At 45.4% G+C, this 19,411-nt stretch overlaps 2 protein-coding genes across 16 annotated transcripts in view; one reads left to right on the forward strand and one right to left on the reverse strand.

The window, feature by feature from the left end:
• The window catches only part of LOC137381296 (zinc finger protein 229-like), a 43,778-nt gene that overhangs the window by 16,600 nt on the left and 7,767 nt on the right, over nt 1–19,411 (forward strand). For 9 of the 12 annotated variants that reach the window (XR_010977134.1, XR_010977135.1, XR_010977128.1 and 6 more), the window contains 2 exons: nt 7,269–7,357; nt 16,358–16,490. The gene's annotated coding sequence lies outside the window, so the exon portion shown is untranslated. Of the gene's footprint in view, nt 1–6,301; nt 6,480–7,268; nt 7,358–16,357; nt 16,491–19,411 lie in introns of all 12 variants that reach the window. The other 3 variants (XR_010977132.1, XR_010977133.1, XR_010977129.1) reach the window with 2 other exon arrangements.
• The window catches only part of LOC137381299 (zinc finger protein 774-like), a 37,271-nt gene continuing 27,028 nt past the window's right edge, over nt 9,169–19,411 (reverse strand). For all 4 annotated transcript variants that reach the window (XM_068053648.1, XM_068053645.1, XM_068053646.1 and 1 more), the window contains exon 2: nt 9,169–10,560. In XM_068053648.1, the coding sequence (XP_067909749.1) occupies nt 9,313–10,239 (927 nt within the window). In that variant the 5' untranslated portion in view covers nt 10,240–10,560 and the 3' untranslated portion in view covers nt 9,169–9,312. The remainder of the gene's footprint in view (nt 10,561–19,411) is intronic.

The following is a 19,411-nucleotide window of genomic DNA, read 5'->3' on the forward strand; positions in this document are numbered from 1 at the left end:
CAGATACAGAGCCTTTAGTTTTGTCCTTTTATTATTTTTGCAACCTCCAGCCTTATCTGCTGATTTACTCTTAGATATGTGCTTTCTGTCCCTTCCTGTCACAGTCTGCTTATCATTTCCCTTATTAACACCTTTCTCTCTTGCCTTGTCTCTACTCTTTGATTTACCACATCTTCTCAAATTTGATCCCTTGCCCCCACTATTCAGTTCAAAATCCTCTTTACTTCCCCATTTATGCAGCTTGCTAGAACACTGGTCCCAGCATGGTTCAGGTGTAGACCATCCCAATGGTACAGTGCCCACTTTCCCCAGTACTGGTGCCAGGGCCCCACGAACCGGAACCCACTTTTACCACAACAGCCTTCGAGTGGCGCATTCATTTCTCTAATCTTACTTGCCCTATGCCAATTTGCACATGTCTCAGGTAATAATCCAGAGATTATTACATTTGAGGTTCTGCTTCTTAATTTGATGCCTCGCTCCTCATACTGACTATGCAGAACCTCTTTCCTTGTCCTGCCTATGTCATTGGTACCTTCATGGATGGTCCCCCTCCCACACAAGTTCCTCTCCAGCCCTGAGCAGATGTCCAGAAGCCTGGCACCGGGCAGGCAACAGAGCCTTCTTGTCTCTCTCTCTTTGCTGTAGAGAACAGTGTCAATCCCCCTCACTATACTGATTATTATATTTTGAGTTTTTGCTACTTTCCTTTTTGCTCCTCCCCACTTGTCCTTAGGTCATCCCTCTCTATTGTGCTAATATCATCATTAATTAACAGAGCCACCCCTCCACCTTTTCCTAGCTTGCATGGCTTCCTGTACCATGGCCAGTCTCCTCATCCACTCTGCAGACCTCACTTTCATCCACACAGGTTGCAAGCACCTCAAACCTGCTTGATAATTGCAAAAGCTAAAGCTCCTCCACTACTGTCTGCTTGGCCCTTTTACCTACCTCACTCACAGTTACACCCTCCTGTCCCTCACCGCTGACCAAAACAAATGACCTAATCCTAAGGGGTGTGACCGTTTTCTGGTACAAAGTGTCCAGGTATCTTTCCCCCTCCCTGATGTTGTGCAGTGTCTGCAGTTCAGCTTCCAGATCAATAATCCTGGTCCAGAATGCTTCTAGCTGCTTACACGTAAAAAAAAATTCATTCAGGGGATGTGGGCGTCACTGGCTATGCCAGCATTTATTGCCCATCCCTAATTGCCCTTGAGAAGGTGGTGGTGAGCTGCCTTCTTGAACCGCTGCAGTCCATTTGGGGTAGGTAGACCCACAGTGCTGTAGGAAGGGAGTTCCAGGATTTGGACCCAGCGACAGTGAAGGAATAGCAATATAGTTCCAAGTCAGGATGGTGTGTGACTTGGAGGGGAACTTGCAGGTGGTGGTGTTCCCTTGTATTTGCTGCCCTTGTCCTTCTAGTTGGTAGAGGTCGCTGGTTTGGAAGGTGCTGTCTAAGGAGCCTTGGTGCATTGCTGCAGTGCATCTTGTAGATGGTACACACTGCTGCTACTGTGCGTCGGCGGTGGAGGGAGTGAATGTTTGTAGATGGGGTGCCAGTCAAGCGGGCTGCTTTGTCCTGGATGGTGTCGAGCTTCTTGAGTGTTGTGGGAGCTGCACCCATCCAGGCAACTGGAGAGTATTCCATCACACTCCTGACTTGTGCCTTGTAGATGGTGGACAGGCTTTGGGGAGTCAGGAGGTGAGTTACTCACCTCAGGATTCCTAGCCTCTGACCTGCTCTTGTAGCCACGGTATTTATATGGCTACTCCAGTTCAGTTTCTGGTCAATGATAGCTCCTAGGATGTTGATAGTGGGGGATTCAGCGATGGTAATGCCGTTGAATGTCAAGGGGAGATGGTTAGATTCTCTCTTGTTGGAGATGGGCATTCCCTGGCACTTGTGTGGCGCAAATGTTACTTGCCACTTATCAGCACAAGCCTGCATATTGTCCAGGTCTTGCTGCATTTCTACACGGACTGCTTCAGTATCTGAGGAGTCACGAATGGTGCTGAACATTGTGCAATCATCAGCGAACATCCCCACTTCTGACTTTATGATTGAAGGAAGGTCATTAATGAAGCAGCTGAAGATGGTTGGGCCTGGGACACTACCCTGAGGAACTCCTGCAGTGATGTCCTGGAGCTCAGATGATTGACCTCCAACAACCACAACCATCTTCCTTTGCGCTAGGTATGACTCCAGCCAGCGGAGGGTTTTCCCATTGATTCCCATTGACCTCAGTTTTGCTAGGGCTCCTTGATGCCATTCTCGGTCAAATTCTGCCTTGATGTCAAGGGCAGTCACTCTCACCTTAGTTCTTGAGTTCAGCTCTTTTGTCCATGTTTGAACCAAGGCTGTGATGAGGTCAGGAGCTGAGTGGCCCTGGCGGAACCCAAACTGAGCATCACTGAGCAGGTTATTGCTAAGCAAGTGCCGCTTGATGGCACTATTGATGATACCTTCCATCACTTTACTGATGATTGAGAGTAGGCTGATGGGGCGGTAATTGGCCGGGTTGGACTTGTCCTACTTTTTGTGGACAGGACATACCCAGGCAATTTTCCACATTGCAGGGTAGATGCCAGTGTTGTAGCTGTACTGGAACAGCTTGGCTAGGGGCGCGGCAAGTTCTGGAGCACAGGTCTTCAGTCCTATCGCCGGAATATTGTCAGGGCCCATAGCTTTTTCAGGATCCAGTGCCTTCAGTCGTTTCTTGATATCACGCGGAGTGAATCGAATTGGCTGAAGTCTGGCATCTGTGATGCTGGGGACTTCAGGAGGAGGCCGAGATGGATCATCAACTTGGCACTTCTGGCTGAAGATTGTTGCAAATGCTTCAGCCTTATCTTTCGCACTGATGTGCTGGGCTCCCCCATCATTGAGGATGGGGATATTTTTGGAGCCACCTCCTTCAGTTAGTTGTTTAATTGTCCACCACCATTCACGGCTGGATGTGGCAGGGCTGCAGAGCTTACATCTGATCCGTTGGTTATGGGATCGCTTAGCTCTGTCTGTCGCATGCTGCTTACGCAGTTTGGCATGCAAGTAGTCCTGGGTTGTAGCTTCACCAGGTTGACACCTCATTTTGAGGTAGGCCTGGTGCTGCTCCTGGCATGCCCTCCTGCACTCTTCATTGAACCAGGGTTAGACACCTGGCTTGATGGTAATGGTAGAGTGGGGGATATGCCGGGCCATGAGGTTACAGATTGTGGATGAGTACAATTCTGCTGCTGCTGATGGCCCATAGCGCCTCATGGATGCCCAGTTTTGCATTGCTAGATCTGTTCAAAATCTATCCCATTTAGCACGGTGATAGTGCCACACAACACGATGGACGGTATCCTCAATGTGAAGGTGGGACTTCGTCTCCACAAGTACTGTGCGGTGGTCACTCCTACCAATACTGTCATGGACAGAAGCATCTGCGGCAGGCAGATTGGTGAGGACGAGGTCAAGTATGTTGTTCCCTCGTGTTGGTTCCACCACCACCTGCCGCAGACCCAGTCTAGCAGCTGTGTCCTTTAGGACTCGGCCAGCTCGGTCAGTAGTGGTGCTACCGAGCCACTCTTGGTGATGGACATTGAAGTCCCCCACCCACAGTACATTTTGTGCCCTTGCTGCCCTCAGTGCTTCCTCCAAGTGGTGTTCAACATGGTGGAGTACTGAGTCATCAGCCGAGGGAAGGCGGTAGGTGGTAATCAGTTGGAGGTTACCTTGCCCATGTTTGACCTGATGCCATGAGACTTCATGGGGTCCAGAGTCGATGTGGAGTCCCAGGGCAACTCCCACCCTACTGTATACCACTGTGCCACCACCTCTGGTGGGTCTGTCCTGCCGGTGGGACAGGACATACCCGGGGATGGTGATGGCAGTGTCTGGAACATTGTCTGTTATGTCTGATTCCGTGAGTATGACTATGTCAGGCTGTTGCTTGACTAGTCTGTGAGACAGCTCTCCCAACTTTAGCACAAAGCCCCAGATGTTAGAAAGGAGAACTTTGCAGGGTCGACAGGGCTGGGTTTGCCGTTGTCGTTTCCGGTGCCTAGGTCGATGCCGGGTGTTCCGTCAGGTTTCATTCCTTTTTATTGACTTTGTAGCGGTTAGGTACAACTGAGTGGCTTGCTAGGCCATTTCAGACGGCATGTAAGAGTTAACCACATTGCTGTGGGTCTGGAGTCACATGTAGGCCAGACCAGGTAAGGACAGTAGATTTCCTTCCCTCAAGGACATTAGTGAACCAGATGGGTTTTTACAACAATCGACAATGGTTTCATGGCCATCATTAGATTAGCTTTTTAATTCCAGATTTATTAATTAAATTCAAATTCCACCTTCTGCTGTGGTGGGATTCGAACCCATGTCCCCAGAGAAATACCCTGGGTCTCTGGGTTACTAGTCCAGTGATAGTACCACTACACCACCGCCTACCCAGTGCAGACATGCTTCTCCTGGATCGTGTTGGCATCCAGGAGATCCCACATTCCACAGCTGCAACACAACACCTGTCCTGCCTTTGTTACTTATGTTATTTAGTTAATTTAATTTAATTACTTTCTTAATTAACTTAGAATAATTCTGATGTATACCACAATTTACTGTGCTTATTAAATGTTAGTACCACCTACAACTAAGAGTTACACATTTCTTAGTTACGTAGATATATGTTTTAGGCGTTTATTTTAATGTTTTAGTTCTTTTTATTTATATATCTTCCCAACCAACCAGCTCATTCCACTGCACTTGAAGAACCAAATACTGGAGGGTGAAAAAAATAGAAAAATGAGCACTTCCTCCCACCTTCACCAAACTCATAAAAGGGGTCCTTCAACCCAAAAACTTTTGCAGAGTGTGCAGCTATGAGTTTGGTGAGTGGGGATTTTTAAGTGTCAATATCTTTCTAAAACTCTGGTCTACAGTTAGCATTTAACAAATATTTACTGTCTAAATTAGGCAAAGTATTGTAAAGCTCTGCTTAAAATCTGCACTCCATTTGAAAGCTGCACCCAGACCTCTGTATTTATACTATATGTAATGCTGAAACTGTAGCAACCCGATTGGACTGGTTAGCTATTAATCAGCTGCTCTGCAGTAGAGCTTGTTAATTCCTGCCTAAGGCTGGAAGAAATTTTCTTGATTAACTTATTTTACTTTATTAACTTACTTTAGATTTTTAGAAAGATATTGACACTTAAAAATCCCCACTCACCAAACTCATATCTGCACACTCTGCAAAGATTTTTGGGTTGAAGGACCTCTTTTTCAATGGATAAGTAATCAAAAACCTCCCCCCCCCCCCCCAACTGCTCGCCCCCCCCCTAAATTATACTATAAACTTCTTGCACATTTACATTTCTGAATGTAACGTTCACCAGTGTTCTGTTAAAGGGACTTAAAGTTTATCAGGACTGTCTGATATCGTGAACATTGATGTGATTGGAAATGTGAAAACTTTTATCCTCCCTTCAGCTGAAAAGTAACCCAACAGGAAATATCTACTGAGTCTCATTGTAAAATTAATTAAATAATGAAAATGATACATTTGAGTTTATTTCAGCTTTATATCACCTCCTAGTGGGCCTGTCCTGTGTCAGCCCCTGTCCAGTTCCACAAGCCCCAATAACATGGCCCATCTCGACATCCATGTGTGAGAAAGACAATCTCAGATCTGATTTGCTCCAAATTAAATTTCCTGTTTAATTGAAGGGCCTCATTTCACTCCCAATCTAATTTATTGAGGGTAAAATTATTAAAAATGACAACATACACTGTGTTCTTCCAGATACTCTATCACCTCACCATCGGGGTCGTGTGTCTATGAAGGGGAGGTTGTTATCCTGTCTAGACCACGCTGAATACCCTTGCTCCATAACTGCCAGGAAAATATGGTCCTGGCATTGTGAGGAGCCTCAGGGCATCAGTCTCATTGATTCTGCAAAATAGAGGAACATGTGAGCATGAGGAGGCCAGTCAGCCACTTAAGCCTGTTCCACCGTATCGCAACTACATTTACTCAGTTTGGTTCCTTATCCCTTAACAACCTTACCCAACAAAAATACATCAAGCTCAACTTTGAACATTCACTCCGACTGTGTCTCACTGTCAGTCTCTCTCACTCTCTTTCTTTCACCCTGTCTGTCTCACATACTCTAACTCTCACACTCTGTCAATCTCTCTCTATCTTTCACTCTCTCTGTGTCTACCTGTGTCGATCTCTCACCCTCTTTCTGTCTCTCTTTATCTCGGTCTATCTTTCTCAGTCTCATTTTCTATTCCGCTGATATTTATTCTCTACCTCAGACACAGAGTAGCTGCCACTCCAAGGTCAGTACAACACCCAAGGTGAACCCAGGACTGTGACCTCATACAGAAGACAATTGGACCAATGTTCCCAGTCATTTCCAATCAGGGTGCGTGAAGCTGACAGTGAATAAGGACAACATTAACCAGAGTGGAAGGAAATTGGACTCAATCTAGCGTGAGTCAGCTGCTGACTTAAAGCTCCACTGATCTTCCATTTGTGTGATATCACTGTCTCCTTACTATGAGCGTTACGAAAAGGCTGACTTGAGTGCAGCAGAAATCCTGATTTATCCGGAAATGTAAAAATTGTCCCAATATAAACCCAATTTAATTTTAAACATGTGAATGAAAAGATTTGAACTAATTGCTACATGTTTATCTGTGGGTTTATAATGTTGGCACCTTCAGAGAGTCTCATTGGCCTAAATGCTCCTGTTAGATACATTTCCTGAGTGGATTAACACTTAAAACCAGGTTTGCAGGCATGATGCTCTATTCACACATCGAAGGTGAGAGAGATGCTGTGGGACACACAGTAATTCTTCTGTGGGTCCAGTGGCTTGTGAGAAAGCGAGAGAGAGACAGCCAGGAGAGAAGCTTTCTTGTTCCAGCTTCAGTTACAAACTCTGGTCTGAATTCAAACTGTCCTGCATCTCATTCAAAGCCTGGACCAGCCGGTTAGTCATGTGACCAGCTGGTTTAACCAGTTCTGTCTTTGTGGATTGTATCATCTTAGCAGTCCCTGGAATGTGCTTCCTTACACCTTCAATGTCTGGTGATCAAAATCCATCTGGATTTATTGGATCAGGGAGTAGTGCTTTGTCTCCGCAAGCACCGTCTCTTAGTATGCAAATGTCCTCCAGTCAAAGGTCTGGTGATCTCATTAGCAAGTCATTTCTTCACTTCAGCAACAGTTTAAAATCAATGCTCATATGACAAAATTAATATGCCTCATTCTTGGCAGGTGGGGGTCTGCATGACACAGGGATTCTTCAGAGCCAGGAGGAAATTCACAGTTTCTTCTCAAGATGCAGGATTCCTTTTCAGAGAAAGGTGGGCAGTTTTTCTCCTCTTCAGGCAGAAACAAACAACTGACTGTTTCAATGGTTCAGATTTTTCCTGAAACAAGTCACCTGGCCACCATAAATCACTCCTCTGTCACTTGCTTGTAAACATTTGTCCCTTCAAGTCAGAAAACAACCCTCCTGTTGAGTTCTTTACAAACAGGTGTTTTCCAGTTTACATTCCACTCGTGGGTCAAATTCAGTCCCAAACCTTTTTTTAAAAAAAAACACAGTTCAGCCATCTCCAGATGATTCAATGTCCATGAATTGTCTTTTTAAATGTAGATTCTCAAAAAAAAATGGAAATCCCATAACAGTTCCTATGTGTATTACAAGGACACATTCCCTGGTTCCCAGCAGTTACATTTCTTCAATAATTTTCTTATTATCCCTAAACAACCCTGCTAATGTTAATTCTGTTATTTCTTATATTTTAACTATTATAAGGATAAACATCACACATTTCATTTAATCTATTGCATGACACAGATTGTGGTTAATAACAGACAAACCCTCTCCTTTTCCCTGACCTGATTAGAGTTTCCAATGAGATGATTCTGTGGAATGAAATATCTGATCAGTGTTGCCATGGTGACCCGTCTGCAGTGAAACATCTGTTTGAGTTTCTAATTCAGGCTAAATTTCTCCTTCCCATAATATATATTATATCAGACATTTGATGTCAATGTACTTTAGCCATGTTATGTTAACATCTCCAAAACCTACAAGGGGTTCAGAGACACAAACCTTTAAAAGTGAGAGGACAAGTTGATTAAGTGGTTAAAAAGCACATGGGATCCTGGGTTTTATAATTCAGGGTGTGGAATACAAAAGGACAGAGGTTAAGTAAACTTGTACAAATCATTGGTTAGGCTGCGGTTAGAATATTGGGTCAATTTTGGGATCTTACACCAGGAAGGATGTCAAGGCCATGGAGAGGGATCAGAAGAGATTCACTGAGATGATTCCAGGGAAGAGAGGCTTTAGTTATCAGGAGAGATTAGAGAAACTGGGCTCTTTTCATTAGAACAAGGGGTCATTGGAGATCTGAGGGAGGGGTTCAAAATGTCATCAGGTAAATGAGGAAAAATATTTCCAGGGTTAGATACAGAGTAAAGCTCCCTCTACACTATCCCATCAAACACGTCCAGGACAGATTTGGGCATGTTCCCTTTCCTGGATACCAAGGCCAGGAGAGGCGCTCTGGGGAGTTGACTAATCTATGAGAATAACAAAGGTATGAAAATTGAAATAGAGATCTAGACCAACTGTTAGTCGTGGCTCAGTGGTTACAATCTCATCTGAGTCAGTAGGTTGTGGGTTCAAATGCACCTCCACAGATCTGAGAATAAAATCTAGCCTGATTTTCCAATGCGGTACTGAGGGGGTGCTGCACTGTCAGCGATCCCATCATTCAGATGACCTCTTCAACTGACAGGTATAAAAGATCCATTGATGTTATTCTGAAGAGCAGGAGAAATCTCCCCAGAGTCTCGGCCAATATTCATAACCTAATGAACATCACCAGCACAGAACATCAGGGCATTATCACATTATTGTCTGTGGGAGCTTGCTGTGTGCAAATTAGCTGCTGTATTGCCTGCATTACAACAGTAGCTGCACTTCACTAGAATTTCATTAGCTGTAAAGTGTTTGCAGACGTCCTGATGTCATGAAAGGCCCCACAAAAGTGCACGTCTTTCTTAAAGAGAAGAGAAAAGGGCCATAAATGGAACAGCCGATAACAGCATTTCAATTAGTCTCCTCTTATCCTGGAGAAAACAAATACTCAACACACAGTGCATTGAAACAAAGCTGATTTATTTGACATTAATCCAGAACATGAAACCCCAGCCCCGTTAGAGGGTTATTTACATCAGGAGAAACAAACTCGAGCATGTTTCAGTCCTGGATATGAATAACAGCAGAATCCAACCCCTGCGGTCACATGTGAACTCGCTGGTGTCTCAGCAAGTGGGATGAATGTGTGAATCCCTTGCCACATATGGGGCAGGTGAATGACCTCTTCCCAGTGTGAACTCGCTGGTGTGTCAACAGGTGCGATGACTGAGTGAATCCCTCCCCACAGTCAGAGCAGGTGAACGGCCTCTCTCCAGTGTGCACGCGCTGGTGTCTCAGCAGGGTGGATGACTGCGTGAATCCCTTCCCACACACGGAGCAGGTGAACGGCCTCTCCCCAGTGTGAACTCGCTGGTGTTTCAGCAGGGTGGATGAGTGAGTGAATCCCTTTCCACACACGGAGCAGGTGTACGGCCTCTCTCCAGTGTGACTGCGTTGGTGTATCAGTAAATCATTTTTGTTTTTAAAGCTCTTTTTACATTCAGAACATGGAAAATACCTCTCAGCAGAGTGAGAAAGTTTGTGTGTCAGGAGATGGGATGACTGAGTGAATCCCTCCCCACACATGGAGCAAGTGAACGGCCTCTCCCCAGTGTGAATGCGCTGGTGTCTCAGCAGGTCAGATGATTGAGTAAATCCTTTCTCACACACTGAGCAGGTGAACGGCCTTTCCCCAGTGTGAACTCGCTGGTGTGTCAGCAGATTGGATGAGCAAGTGAATCCTTTTGCACACATGGAGCAGGTGAATGGCCTCTCCCCAGTGTGAACTCGCTGGTGTGTCAGCAGATCACTTTTCCTTTTGAAGATCTTCTCACATTCAGAACATACAAAATATCTCTCATCAGAATGAACAAGTTGGTGCCTCCGGAGAAGGTATGACTGAATGAATCCCTTCCCACACACACAACAGGCAAATGGGCTCTCCCCAGTGTGAGTGCGCTGATGAATTTCCAGCTTGGATGGGTAATTGAATCCCTTGTCACAGTCCCCACATTTCCACGGTTTCTCCATGGTGTGGGAGTCCTTCTGTCTCTCCAGGTTGCAAGATCAGTTGAACCTCAACCACACATGGAATATGTGAATGGTGCCAATGTGTTCTCAGTCTGTTTAACTGGTTAAAGCTCATTACACAGTCAGTGTACTGGGACACTCTCACTCGAGTGTGTATGTCTCAGTGCTTTTCCACAGTCACACTGATATTTGAAAATTTTTTGCACAGGCAGAACTGACAAACATTCAAAGGCTGATGATATCCAGGTCCTGATGAATCAAATCAGATCTTGACATGGTTTGGTCTGAGTTTCCCATCTGCAAATCCTCCCCTTCTTATCCCTGTAAAAGGAGTTTACAAAAGTCATCAGTGTCAGTCTAGGATCTAAATTCAGAACAGACAATTCTAGTTTCTATAGAACATTGTTCCCCCATATAGAATAGAATCATAAAATGGTTACAGCACAGAAGGCCATTCGGCCCACCCTCTGTGCTGGCTCTCTGCAAGAGCAACTCACTTTGTCCAACTCCCCCCCCGCCTTTTCCCCATAGCGCTGACATTTTTTTCTCTTCTGTTAATTATCCAGTTCTCTTTTGAATGCCTCAATTGAATGTGCCTCCACCACACTCTCAGGCAGTGCATTCCAGAACCAAACCGCTCACTGTATTTATAAAAAAAAAGTTTTTCCTCCTGTCGCTGTTGCTTCTTTTTACAATTGCCTCTGGTTCTGGATCATGATCTGTGGTCCAATCAAACAAAAAGCAAAAAGCACACTGAGCTCCTGTAGTCATGGATCGGAGACTTTCTGACCCATGGGGGATCCTGGGTAATTAACCTACCATTGAAAGCTCTAATTGTTGAATGATCATTATTTTTGTGTCATCCCATTGAGACTGGGGTCAGAGAGACAATGATCAAAATTATTAAATAAATTAGACAGAAACCCAAATGTCAGAGCCATCGACTATGGTGCGAAGTACAATGAGATTTCTGTTCTGCACCCACATTCGGAGTCACGAATTAGAGGGATGTTTTCATAATTTGCAGAGGACATCGAATTGGATGTTGGAACTCACTGTGGAGGACTGCACTGAAACCCAGGAAGACATAAACAGGCCAGCAGATTAGACAGATAAACAGGAAATGAAATTCAACAGAGCGAAATGTGAGCTGGTTCATTTTGGGAGGAGGAATAAGGAGGCCAGTTATTGGTTAGAATGTAAGAAATTAAATGGAGCAGAGGAGCAAAGAGATCTAGGAACAGAGTCACATAAATCACTAAACGGAGCAACACAAGTCGATAAAAGAGCAGAGAAAGAGCTGATGTTCTTTTCTAGAGGAATACAATGCAACAGCAGGGATGGAATCTTAAATTTATAGAGAACCTCACTTGGGAGGACTGTGAGCAGTTCTGGTCTCCAGATTAAAAAAGGATATTGAAGCACTGAAGAAAGTGCAGAACAGATTTACAAAGATGTCACTAGAGAGGATGCTACCATCCAGTAAGATTGAGCAGGCTGGGGCTCCTTTCTCTGGAAAAGAGAAGACTAGGAGGAGATCTGATAGAGCTCTTCAAAATTAAAATAGAGTCAGAACAAGGGGGCAGCAATATAGACAGACATTAACAGGTCAAATAGAGAACTCAGGAGGAATTTCTCTACTCAGAGTGGTGAGAATGTGGAACTCGCTGCCACGTGGAGTGGTTGAAGCAGAGAGCAATGATGTGTTAAGTGGAGGCTCAATACATTTAAGGAAGAAGGGAATAGAGGGATGTGGGGGCAGGGTGGGGCCAAATGTTTCTGGGCTATAATTCCTCATATATACAGCAGGGGTGAATTAATGTTTAATTCTGCAGGCCCAGGAGCTGATTAATGCTCGGGTTTACAGGGCACAGGGGTAGATTAATGTTTCGGTTTACAGGGCCTGGGGGTGGATTAATGCTCGGGTTCAAGGAATTGAGGGAGCAGAATTCTTCAGGTGCATTCAGGAGAACCTCTTTGGCCAGTATGCAACAAGTCCAAGAAGAGAAAGCGCAGTTTTGGACTTCGTTTTAGGAAATGAAACTGAGCGGGTGGAAGGAGTGGCAGTGGGAGAACATTATGATGGTGGTGATCACAATTCAGTCAGTTTTAACAATTATTATGGAAAAAGAGAGGTAGAACAGGACTTAGAGTTCTCAAGTGGGGCAAGGCTAATTTTACTAAGCTGAGGTGTGAATATTTTTAATTCGTTCATGGGATGTGGGCGTCGCTGGCTAGGCCAGTATTTATTGCCCATCCCTAATTGCCCTGGAGAAGGTGGTGGTGAGCTGCCTTCTTGAACCGCTACAGGGGAGGCAGTTGCGTAGTGGTAATGTCACTTAACTAGTAATCCAGAGGCCCAGGCTGGTGCTCTGGGGACATGGAATCGAATCCCACCATGGCAGATGGTAAACTATGAATTCAATTAAAAATAAAAATCTGAATTGGAAAAAAATGCTAAACAAAATGACCATGAAACCAGTGTCGATTGTTGTAAAAACCCATCTGGGTTACGAGGGATGGAAATTTGCTGTCCTGATCGACATGTGACCCCAGACCCACAGTGGTTGACTCTTAAATGCCCTCTGAAATGGCCTACAAGCCACTCAATTCAAGAGTAATTAGGGATGGACAACAATTTATGGCCTATCCAGCAATGCCCACATCCCACGAATGATTATAAAAATGTCCTTGGGGTGTAGGCACACCCACATTGTTGTTAGGAAGGGAATTCCAGGATTTTGACCCAGTGACAGTGAAGGAACGACGATATAGTTCCTTGTCAGGATGGTATGTGGCTTCTAGGGGAACTGGCAGGTGGTGGTGTTCCCATGCATCTGCTGTCCTTGTCCTTCTAAGTGGTAGAGGTTGCAGGTTTGGAAGGTGCTGTCCAAGGAACTTTAGTGAGTTGCTGCAGTGCATCTTGTAAATTGTACACACTGCTGGCACTGTGTGTCGATGGTGAAGGGAGTGAAGGTTGAAAGTGGACTGGAAACAGCGACTTGAAGGTAAATAAGTGTCAGGGCAGTGAGAGGCATTCAAAGGGGAGATTCAAGGGGTTCAGAGAAAACATGTTCCCACAAGGAAAAAGGGTGAGATGGCCAGATCTAGAGCCCCATGGATGTCAAGGAGCCTACAGGATAAGATAAGGCAGAAAAGGAAAGCTTATGTCCGACACTAAAAACAATACTACAGAAATCTGAAGGGAGTATGGAAAGTGGAGGGGTGAAATAAAAAAGGAAATTGGGAAAGTTAAGGGAGAGCATGAAAGAATATTGGCAAGCAAAATCAAGGTGAACCCAAAAATGTTTTATCAATACATTATGAGTAAGAGGATTACTAAGGAGAGAGTAGGGCCCATAAAGGACCAAAAAGGTAACCTATGTGTAGGGGTGGAAGATGTTGGTCTGGTTCTTGATGAATACTTAGCGTCTTGATTGAATTTTTTAAGAAGTAACAAGGAAGATAGATGAGGGTAGTGCAGTTGATATGGTCTACATGGATTTTAACAAGGCTTTTGACAAGGTCCCACAAGGCAAACTGGTTAAAAAAAATAAAAGCACATGGGATCCAGGGGAATGCAGCAAGGTGGATACAAAATTGGCTCAGTGGCAGGAAACAAAGGATAATTGTTGACGGGTGGTTTTGCAACTGGAGGGCTGTTTCCAGTGGCGTTCCGGAGGACTCAGTACGGGGTCCCCTTCTTTTTGTAGTATATACTAATGATTTGGACGTAAATGTAGGGGGCATAAGAAGTTTGCAGACATGAAAATTGGCTGTGTGGTAGATAGCGAGGATAGCTGTAGGAGATATCAATGGACTGATCAGGTGGGCAGAAAAGTGGCAAATGGAATTCAACTTGGAGAAGTGTGAGGTGATGCATTTGGAAAGTTGAAACAAAGCAAAGGAATACATGATTAATGGGAAAATACTGAGAAGTGTAGAGGAAGTGAGGGACCTTGGAGTGAATGTCCACAGATCTCTGAAGGTAGGACAGTCGATAAGGGGTTAAGAAGGCATATGGAATCCTTTCCTTTATTAGCCGAGGCATAGAATATAAAAGGAGGGAGGTTTTGTTGGAACTGTGTGTCATTAATTGGGCCACAACTCGAGTACTGTGTGCAGTTCTGGTCACCTCATTACAGAAAGGATGTAATTGCACTAGAGAGGGTACAGAGGAGATTTACGAGGATAATGCCAAGACTGGAAAAATGCAGCTATGAGGAAGGATTGGGTAGGCTGGGGTTGTTCTCCTTGGAACAGAGAAGGCCGAGGGGAGATTTGATTGAGATGTACAAAATTGTGAGGGGCCTGGATAGAGTGGAGGTGAAAGGCCTATTTACCTTATCAGAGAGGTCAATGACCAGGGACATAGATTTAAAGTAATTGGTAGAAAGATTAGAGGGAAGATGAGGAAAGTCTTTTTCACCCAGAAAGTGGTGGGGGTCTGGAACTCACTGCCTAAAAGGGTAGTTGAGGCAGAAACCCTCAACTCATTTAAAAAGTCCCTGGATATGCACCTCAAGTGCCGTAACCTGTAGACCAGATGCTGGAAGGTAGGATTAGGCTGTGTGGCTCGTTGTTCGGCCAGCACAGACACAATGGGCGAATTGGCCTCTTTCTGTGAACTAAACCTATGATATTATGATTTATAGGGATGGATTAATGCTCGAGTTTACAGGGTCCAGGGGTGAACTAATGAAAGGTCTGGCTCTAAGTTTTAGACTAGTTTTGGGTGGCTCAGTGGCGCAGTGGTTAGCACTGCAGCCTCACAGCTCCAGCAACCTGGGTTCGGTTCTGGGTACTGCCAGTGTGAAGTTTGCAAGTTCTCCCTGTGACCAGATGCGTTTCTGCCAGGTGCTCTGGTTTCCTCCCACAGCCAAAGACTTGCAGATTGATAGATAAATTGGCCATTGCAAATTGCCCCTAGTGTAGGTAGGTGGTAGGAGAATTGAGGGAAGGTGGGGATGATGTAGGGAATATGGGATTACATGTAAGTTTAGTATAAATGGGTGGTTGATGGTTGGCACAGACTTGGTGGGCCGAAGGGCCTGTTTCAGTGCTGTATCTCTCTATGACTATGCCCCGCGTACTGGGTTCCCCAACCAGCAGAAATAGTCTCTCTCTATTTACCCAATCAGTTCCAATTATTATCTTGAGAACTTTGATTAAATCACCCCTTAATCTTCTCAATTCCAGGGACTATAATCCTCATAATGAGGTGATGCATTCTGGCAGAAGGGATAAGGCAAGGCAACATACACTTAATGGTACAATTCTAAAGAGTGTAACAGGAACAGAGGGCCAGATCGTTGAAGGACAAACAGAGAGTAGTTGGTAAAGGATTTGTGTTCTTGGGCTTCATAAATAGAGATATTGAATGCAAAAGCAGCAAAGTTATGCTGAACCTTTATGAAGCTCTGGTTAGGCCACAACTAGAGTATTGCGTCCAGTTCTGGTCACCATACGTTAGGAAGGATGTGAAGGTCACTGAGAGGGTGTGGGCTGGAGAAACTGGGGTTGTTCTCCTTGCAGCAAAGCAGATTGAGGGGAGATCTGATCGAGGTGTTCAAAATTATGTCAGGTTTATATAAGGTAGACAAAGAACAGCTGTTCCCATTAGCTGATGGTTCAAGGACAAGGGGGACACAGATTAATGTTCTGGCCAAGAGATACAGGAGGGATGTGAAGAAGTTCTTTTACACAGCGAGTGATAATGATATGGAACTTGCTGCCTATGAGGGTGATGGAAGCAGAGATGATCAATGATCTCAAAAGGAAATTGGATGTACACTTGAAGGAAATAAATCTGCAGGACTATGTGAATAGAGCGGGGGAATGGGACTGACTGGACTGCCCTACAGAGAGCTGGCATGGAATCAAAAAGCTGAATGTCCTCCTTCTGTGCCGTAATGAGACTCATTTGTGTAATCTCCACTCGTAATTTAACCCTTCAAGCCCAGGTATCATTCAGGTAAATTTATGCTGCATTCCCTTCAAGGCCTAAGGTGTGGTGCCCAGACTGAACACAGGACTCCAGGAGTGGTCTAAACAGGGCTTGGTGTATCTCAGTGCTTTTCCAGTCACACTAACACCTGAAATCTTTTCCCCAACACAGAACAGAGTTTTTCCTTCCACGTTCAAAGCTGATGATATTCAGGTCCTGATGAATCGAGTATCTCGAGAGAGAGAGAGAACAGCGGGAGTAGAGCATTTCTCGTGTATAGGCGGAGCGCACGCGGGACTGCTGGGTAAGTGAGGTTACATATTTGGGTGGTTGCTTTACCCGAAACACTACTCGGGTAGTGTCTCCCACCCATCCTCCTCCTCTAACCAAAAAAAAACTTCTGTCTGTCGGATTGCTAAGCTAACAAGTTTTGCCTTTTTTTTTTGGTTTTCAGTAGATTTGTTGGGAATTTAGAATAGTGGGAATGGAGGTTCAGGCAGTTGAATGTTCCTCCTGCAGAATGTGGGAGGTAAGGGTCACCAAGAGTGTCCCTGCTGACTGCATCTGCGGGAAGTGCACCCAACTCCAGCTCCTCGAGAACCGCGTTAGAGAACTGGAGCTGGAGCTGGATGAACTTCGGATCATTCGGGAGGCGGAGGGGGTTATTGAGAGGAGTTATAGGGAGGTAGTCACACCTCAGGTAAAAGAAGTAGGTAGATGGGTTACCGTCAGGGGAAGGAGAGGGAACCAGCAGGCAGTGCAGGGATCCCCTGTGACCGTTTCCCTCAACAACAGGTATACCGTTTTGGATACTGTTGGGGGGGACGACTTACCAGGGGTAAATAATGGGGTACAGGTCTCTGGCGCAGAGTCTGTCCCTGTTGCTCAGAAGGGAAGGGGGAAGAGGAGCAGAGCATTAGTCATTGGGGACTCCATAGTTAGCGGAACAGATAGGAGGTTCTGTGGGAACGAGAGAGACTCACGGTTGGTGTGTTGCCTCCCAGGTGCCAGGGTTCGTGATGTCTCGGATAGTGTTTTTGGGATCCTTAAGGGGGAGGGGGAGCAGCCCCAAGTCGTGGTCCACATAGGCACCAACGACATAGGTAGGAAGAGAGATGGGGATTTAAGGCAGAAATTCAGGGAGCTAGGGTGGAAGCTTAGAGCGAGAACAAACAGAGTTGTTATCTCTGGGTTGTTGCCCGTGCCACGTGCTAGCGAAGCGAGGAATAGGGAGAGAGAGGAGTTGAACACGTGGCTGCAGGGATGGTGTAGGAGGGAGGGTTTTGGTTTCCTGGATAAATGGGGCTCTTTCTGGGGTAGGTGGGACCTCTACAAACAGGATGGTCTTCACCTGAACCAGAGGGGTACCAATATCCTGGGGGGGAGATTTGCTAGTGCTCTTCGGGGGGGTTTAAACTAATTCAGCAGGGGGATGGGAACCTAAATTGTAGTTCCAGTGTACAGGATGTTGAGAGTAGTAAGGTCAGGGATAAGGTAACAAGGACGCAAGAGAGCACTGGCAAGCAAGAACTTGGTTTAAAGTGTGTCTACTTCAATGCCAGGAGCATCCAGAATAAGGTGGGTGAGCTTGCAGCATGGGTTGGTACCTGGGATCTCGATGTTGTGGCCATTTCGGAGACATGGGTAGAGCAGGGACAGGAATGGATGTTGCAGGTTCCGGGATTTGGATGTTTCAGCAAGAACAGAGAAGATGGTAAAAGAGGGGGGGGGTGTGGCATTGTTAATCAAGGAGAGTATTACGGCGGCAGAAAGGACATTTGAGGACTCGTCTACTGAGGTAGTATGGGCCGAGGTTAGAAACAGGAGAGGAGAGGTCACCCTGTTGGGAGTTTTCTATAGACCTCCGAATAGTTCCAGAGCTGTAGAGGAAAGGATAGCGAAGATGATTCTCGACAGGAGCGAGAGTAACAGGGTAGTTGTTATGGGGGACTTTAACTTTCCAAATATTGACTGGAAATACGAGAGTTTGAGTACTTTAGATGGCATAGTTTTTGTCCAGTGTGTGCAGGAGGGTTTTCTGACACAGTATGTAGTCAGGCCAACCAGGGGCGATGCCACATTGGATTTGGTATTGGGTAATGAACCCGGCCAGGTGTTAGATTTAGAAGTAGGTGAGCACTTTGGTGATAGTGATCACAATTCGGTTAGGTTTACCTTAGCGATGGGCAGGGACAGGTATATACCGCAGGGCAAGAATTATAGCTGGGGGAAAGGAAATTATGATGCGATTAGGCAAGATTTAGGATGCGTAGAATGGGGAAGGAAACTGCAGGGGATGGGCACAATCGAAATGTGGAGCTTATTCAGGAGCAGCTACTGCGTGTCCTTGATAAGTATGTACCTGTCAGGCAGGGAGGAAGTTGTCGAGCGAGGGAGCCGTGGTTTACTAAAGAAGTTGAAGCGCTTGTCAAGAGGAAGAAGAAGGCTGATGTTAGGATGAGACGTGAAGGCTCAGTTAGGGTGCTTGAGAGTTACAAGCTAGCCAGGAAGGATCTAAAGGGAGAGCTTAGAAGAGCGAGGAGAGGACACGAGAAGTCATTGGCGGATAGGATCAAGGAAAACCCTAAGGCTTTCTATAGGTATATCAGGAATAAAAGAATGACTAGAGTTAGATTAGGGCCAATCAAGGATAGTAGTGGGAAGTTGTGTGTGGAATCAGAGGAGATAGGGGAAGCGTTAAATGAATACTTTTCGTCAGTATTTACAGTAGAGAAAGAAAATGTTGTCGAGGAGAATACTGAGATTCAGGCTACTAGGCTAGATGGGATTGAGGTTCACAAGGAGGAGGTGTTAGCAATTTTGGAAAGTGTGAAAATAGATAAGTCCCCTGGGCCAGATGGGATTTATCCTAGGATTCTCTGGGAAGCCAGGGAGGAGATTGCAGAGCCTTTGTCCTTGATCTTTATGTCGTCATTGTCGACAGGAATAGTGCCGGAAGACTGGAGGATAGCAAATGTTGTCCCCTTGTTCAAGAAGGGGAGTAGAGACAGCCCTGGTAATTATAGACCTGTGAGCCTTACTTCGGTTGTGGGTAAAATGTTGGAAAAGGTTATAAGAGATAGGATTTATAATCATCTTGAAAAGAATAAGTTCATTAGCAATAGTCAGCACGGTTTTGTGAAGGGTAGGTCGTGCCTCACAAACCTTATTGAGTTTTTCGAGAAGGTGACCAAACAGGTGGATGAGGGTAAAGCCGTGGATGTG

Source organism: Heterodontus francisci, chromosome 22, assembly GCF_036365525.1.
Source record: "Heterodontus francisci isolate sHetFra1 chromosome 22, sHetFra1.hap1, whole genome shotgun sequence".
Taxonomy (NCBI): domain Eukaryota; kingdom Metazoa; phylum Chordata; class Chondrichthyes; order Heterodontiformes; family Heterodontidae; genus Heterodontus; species Heterodontus francisci.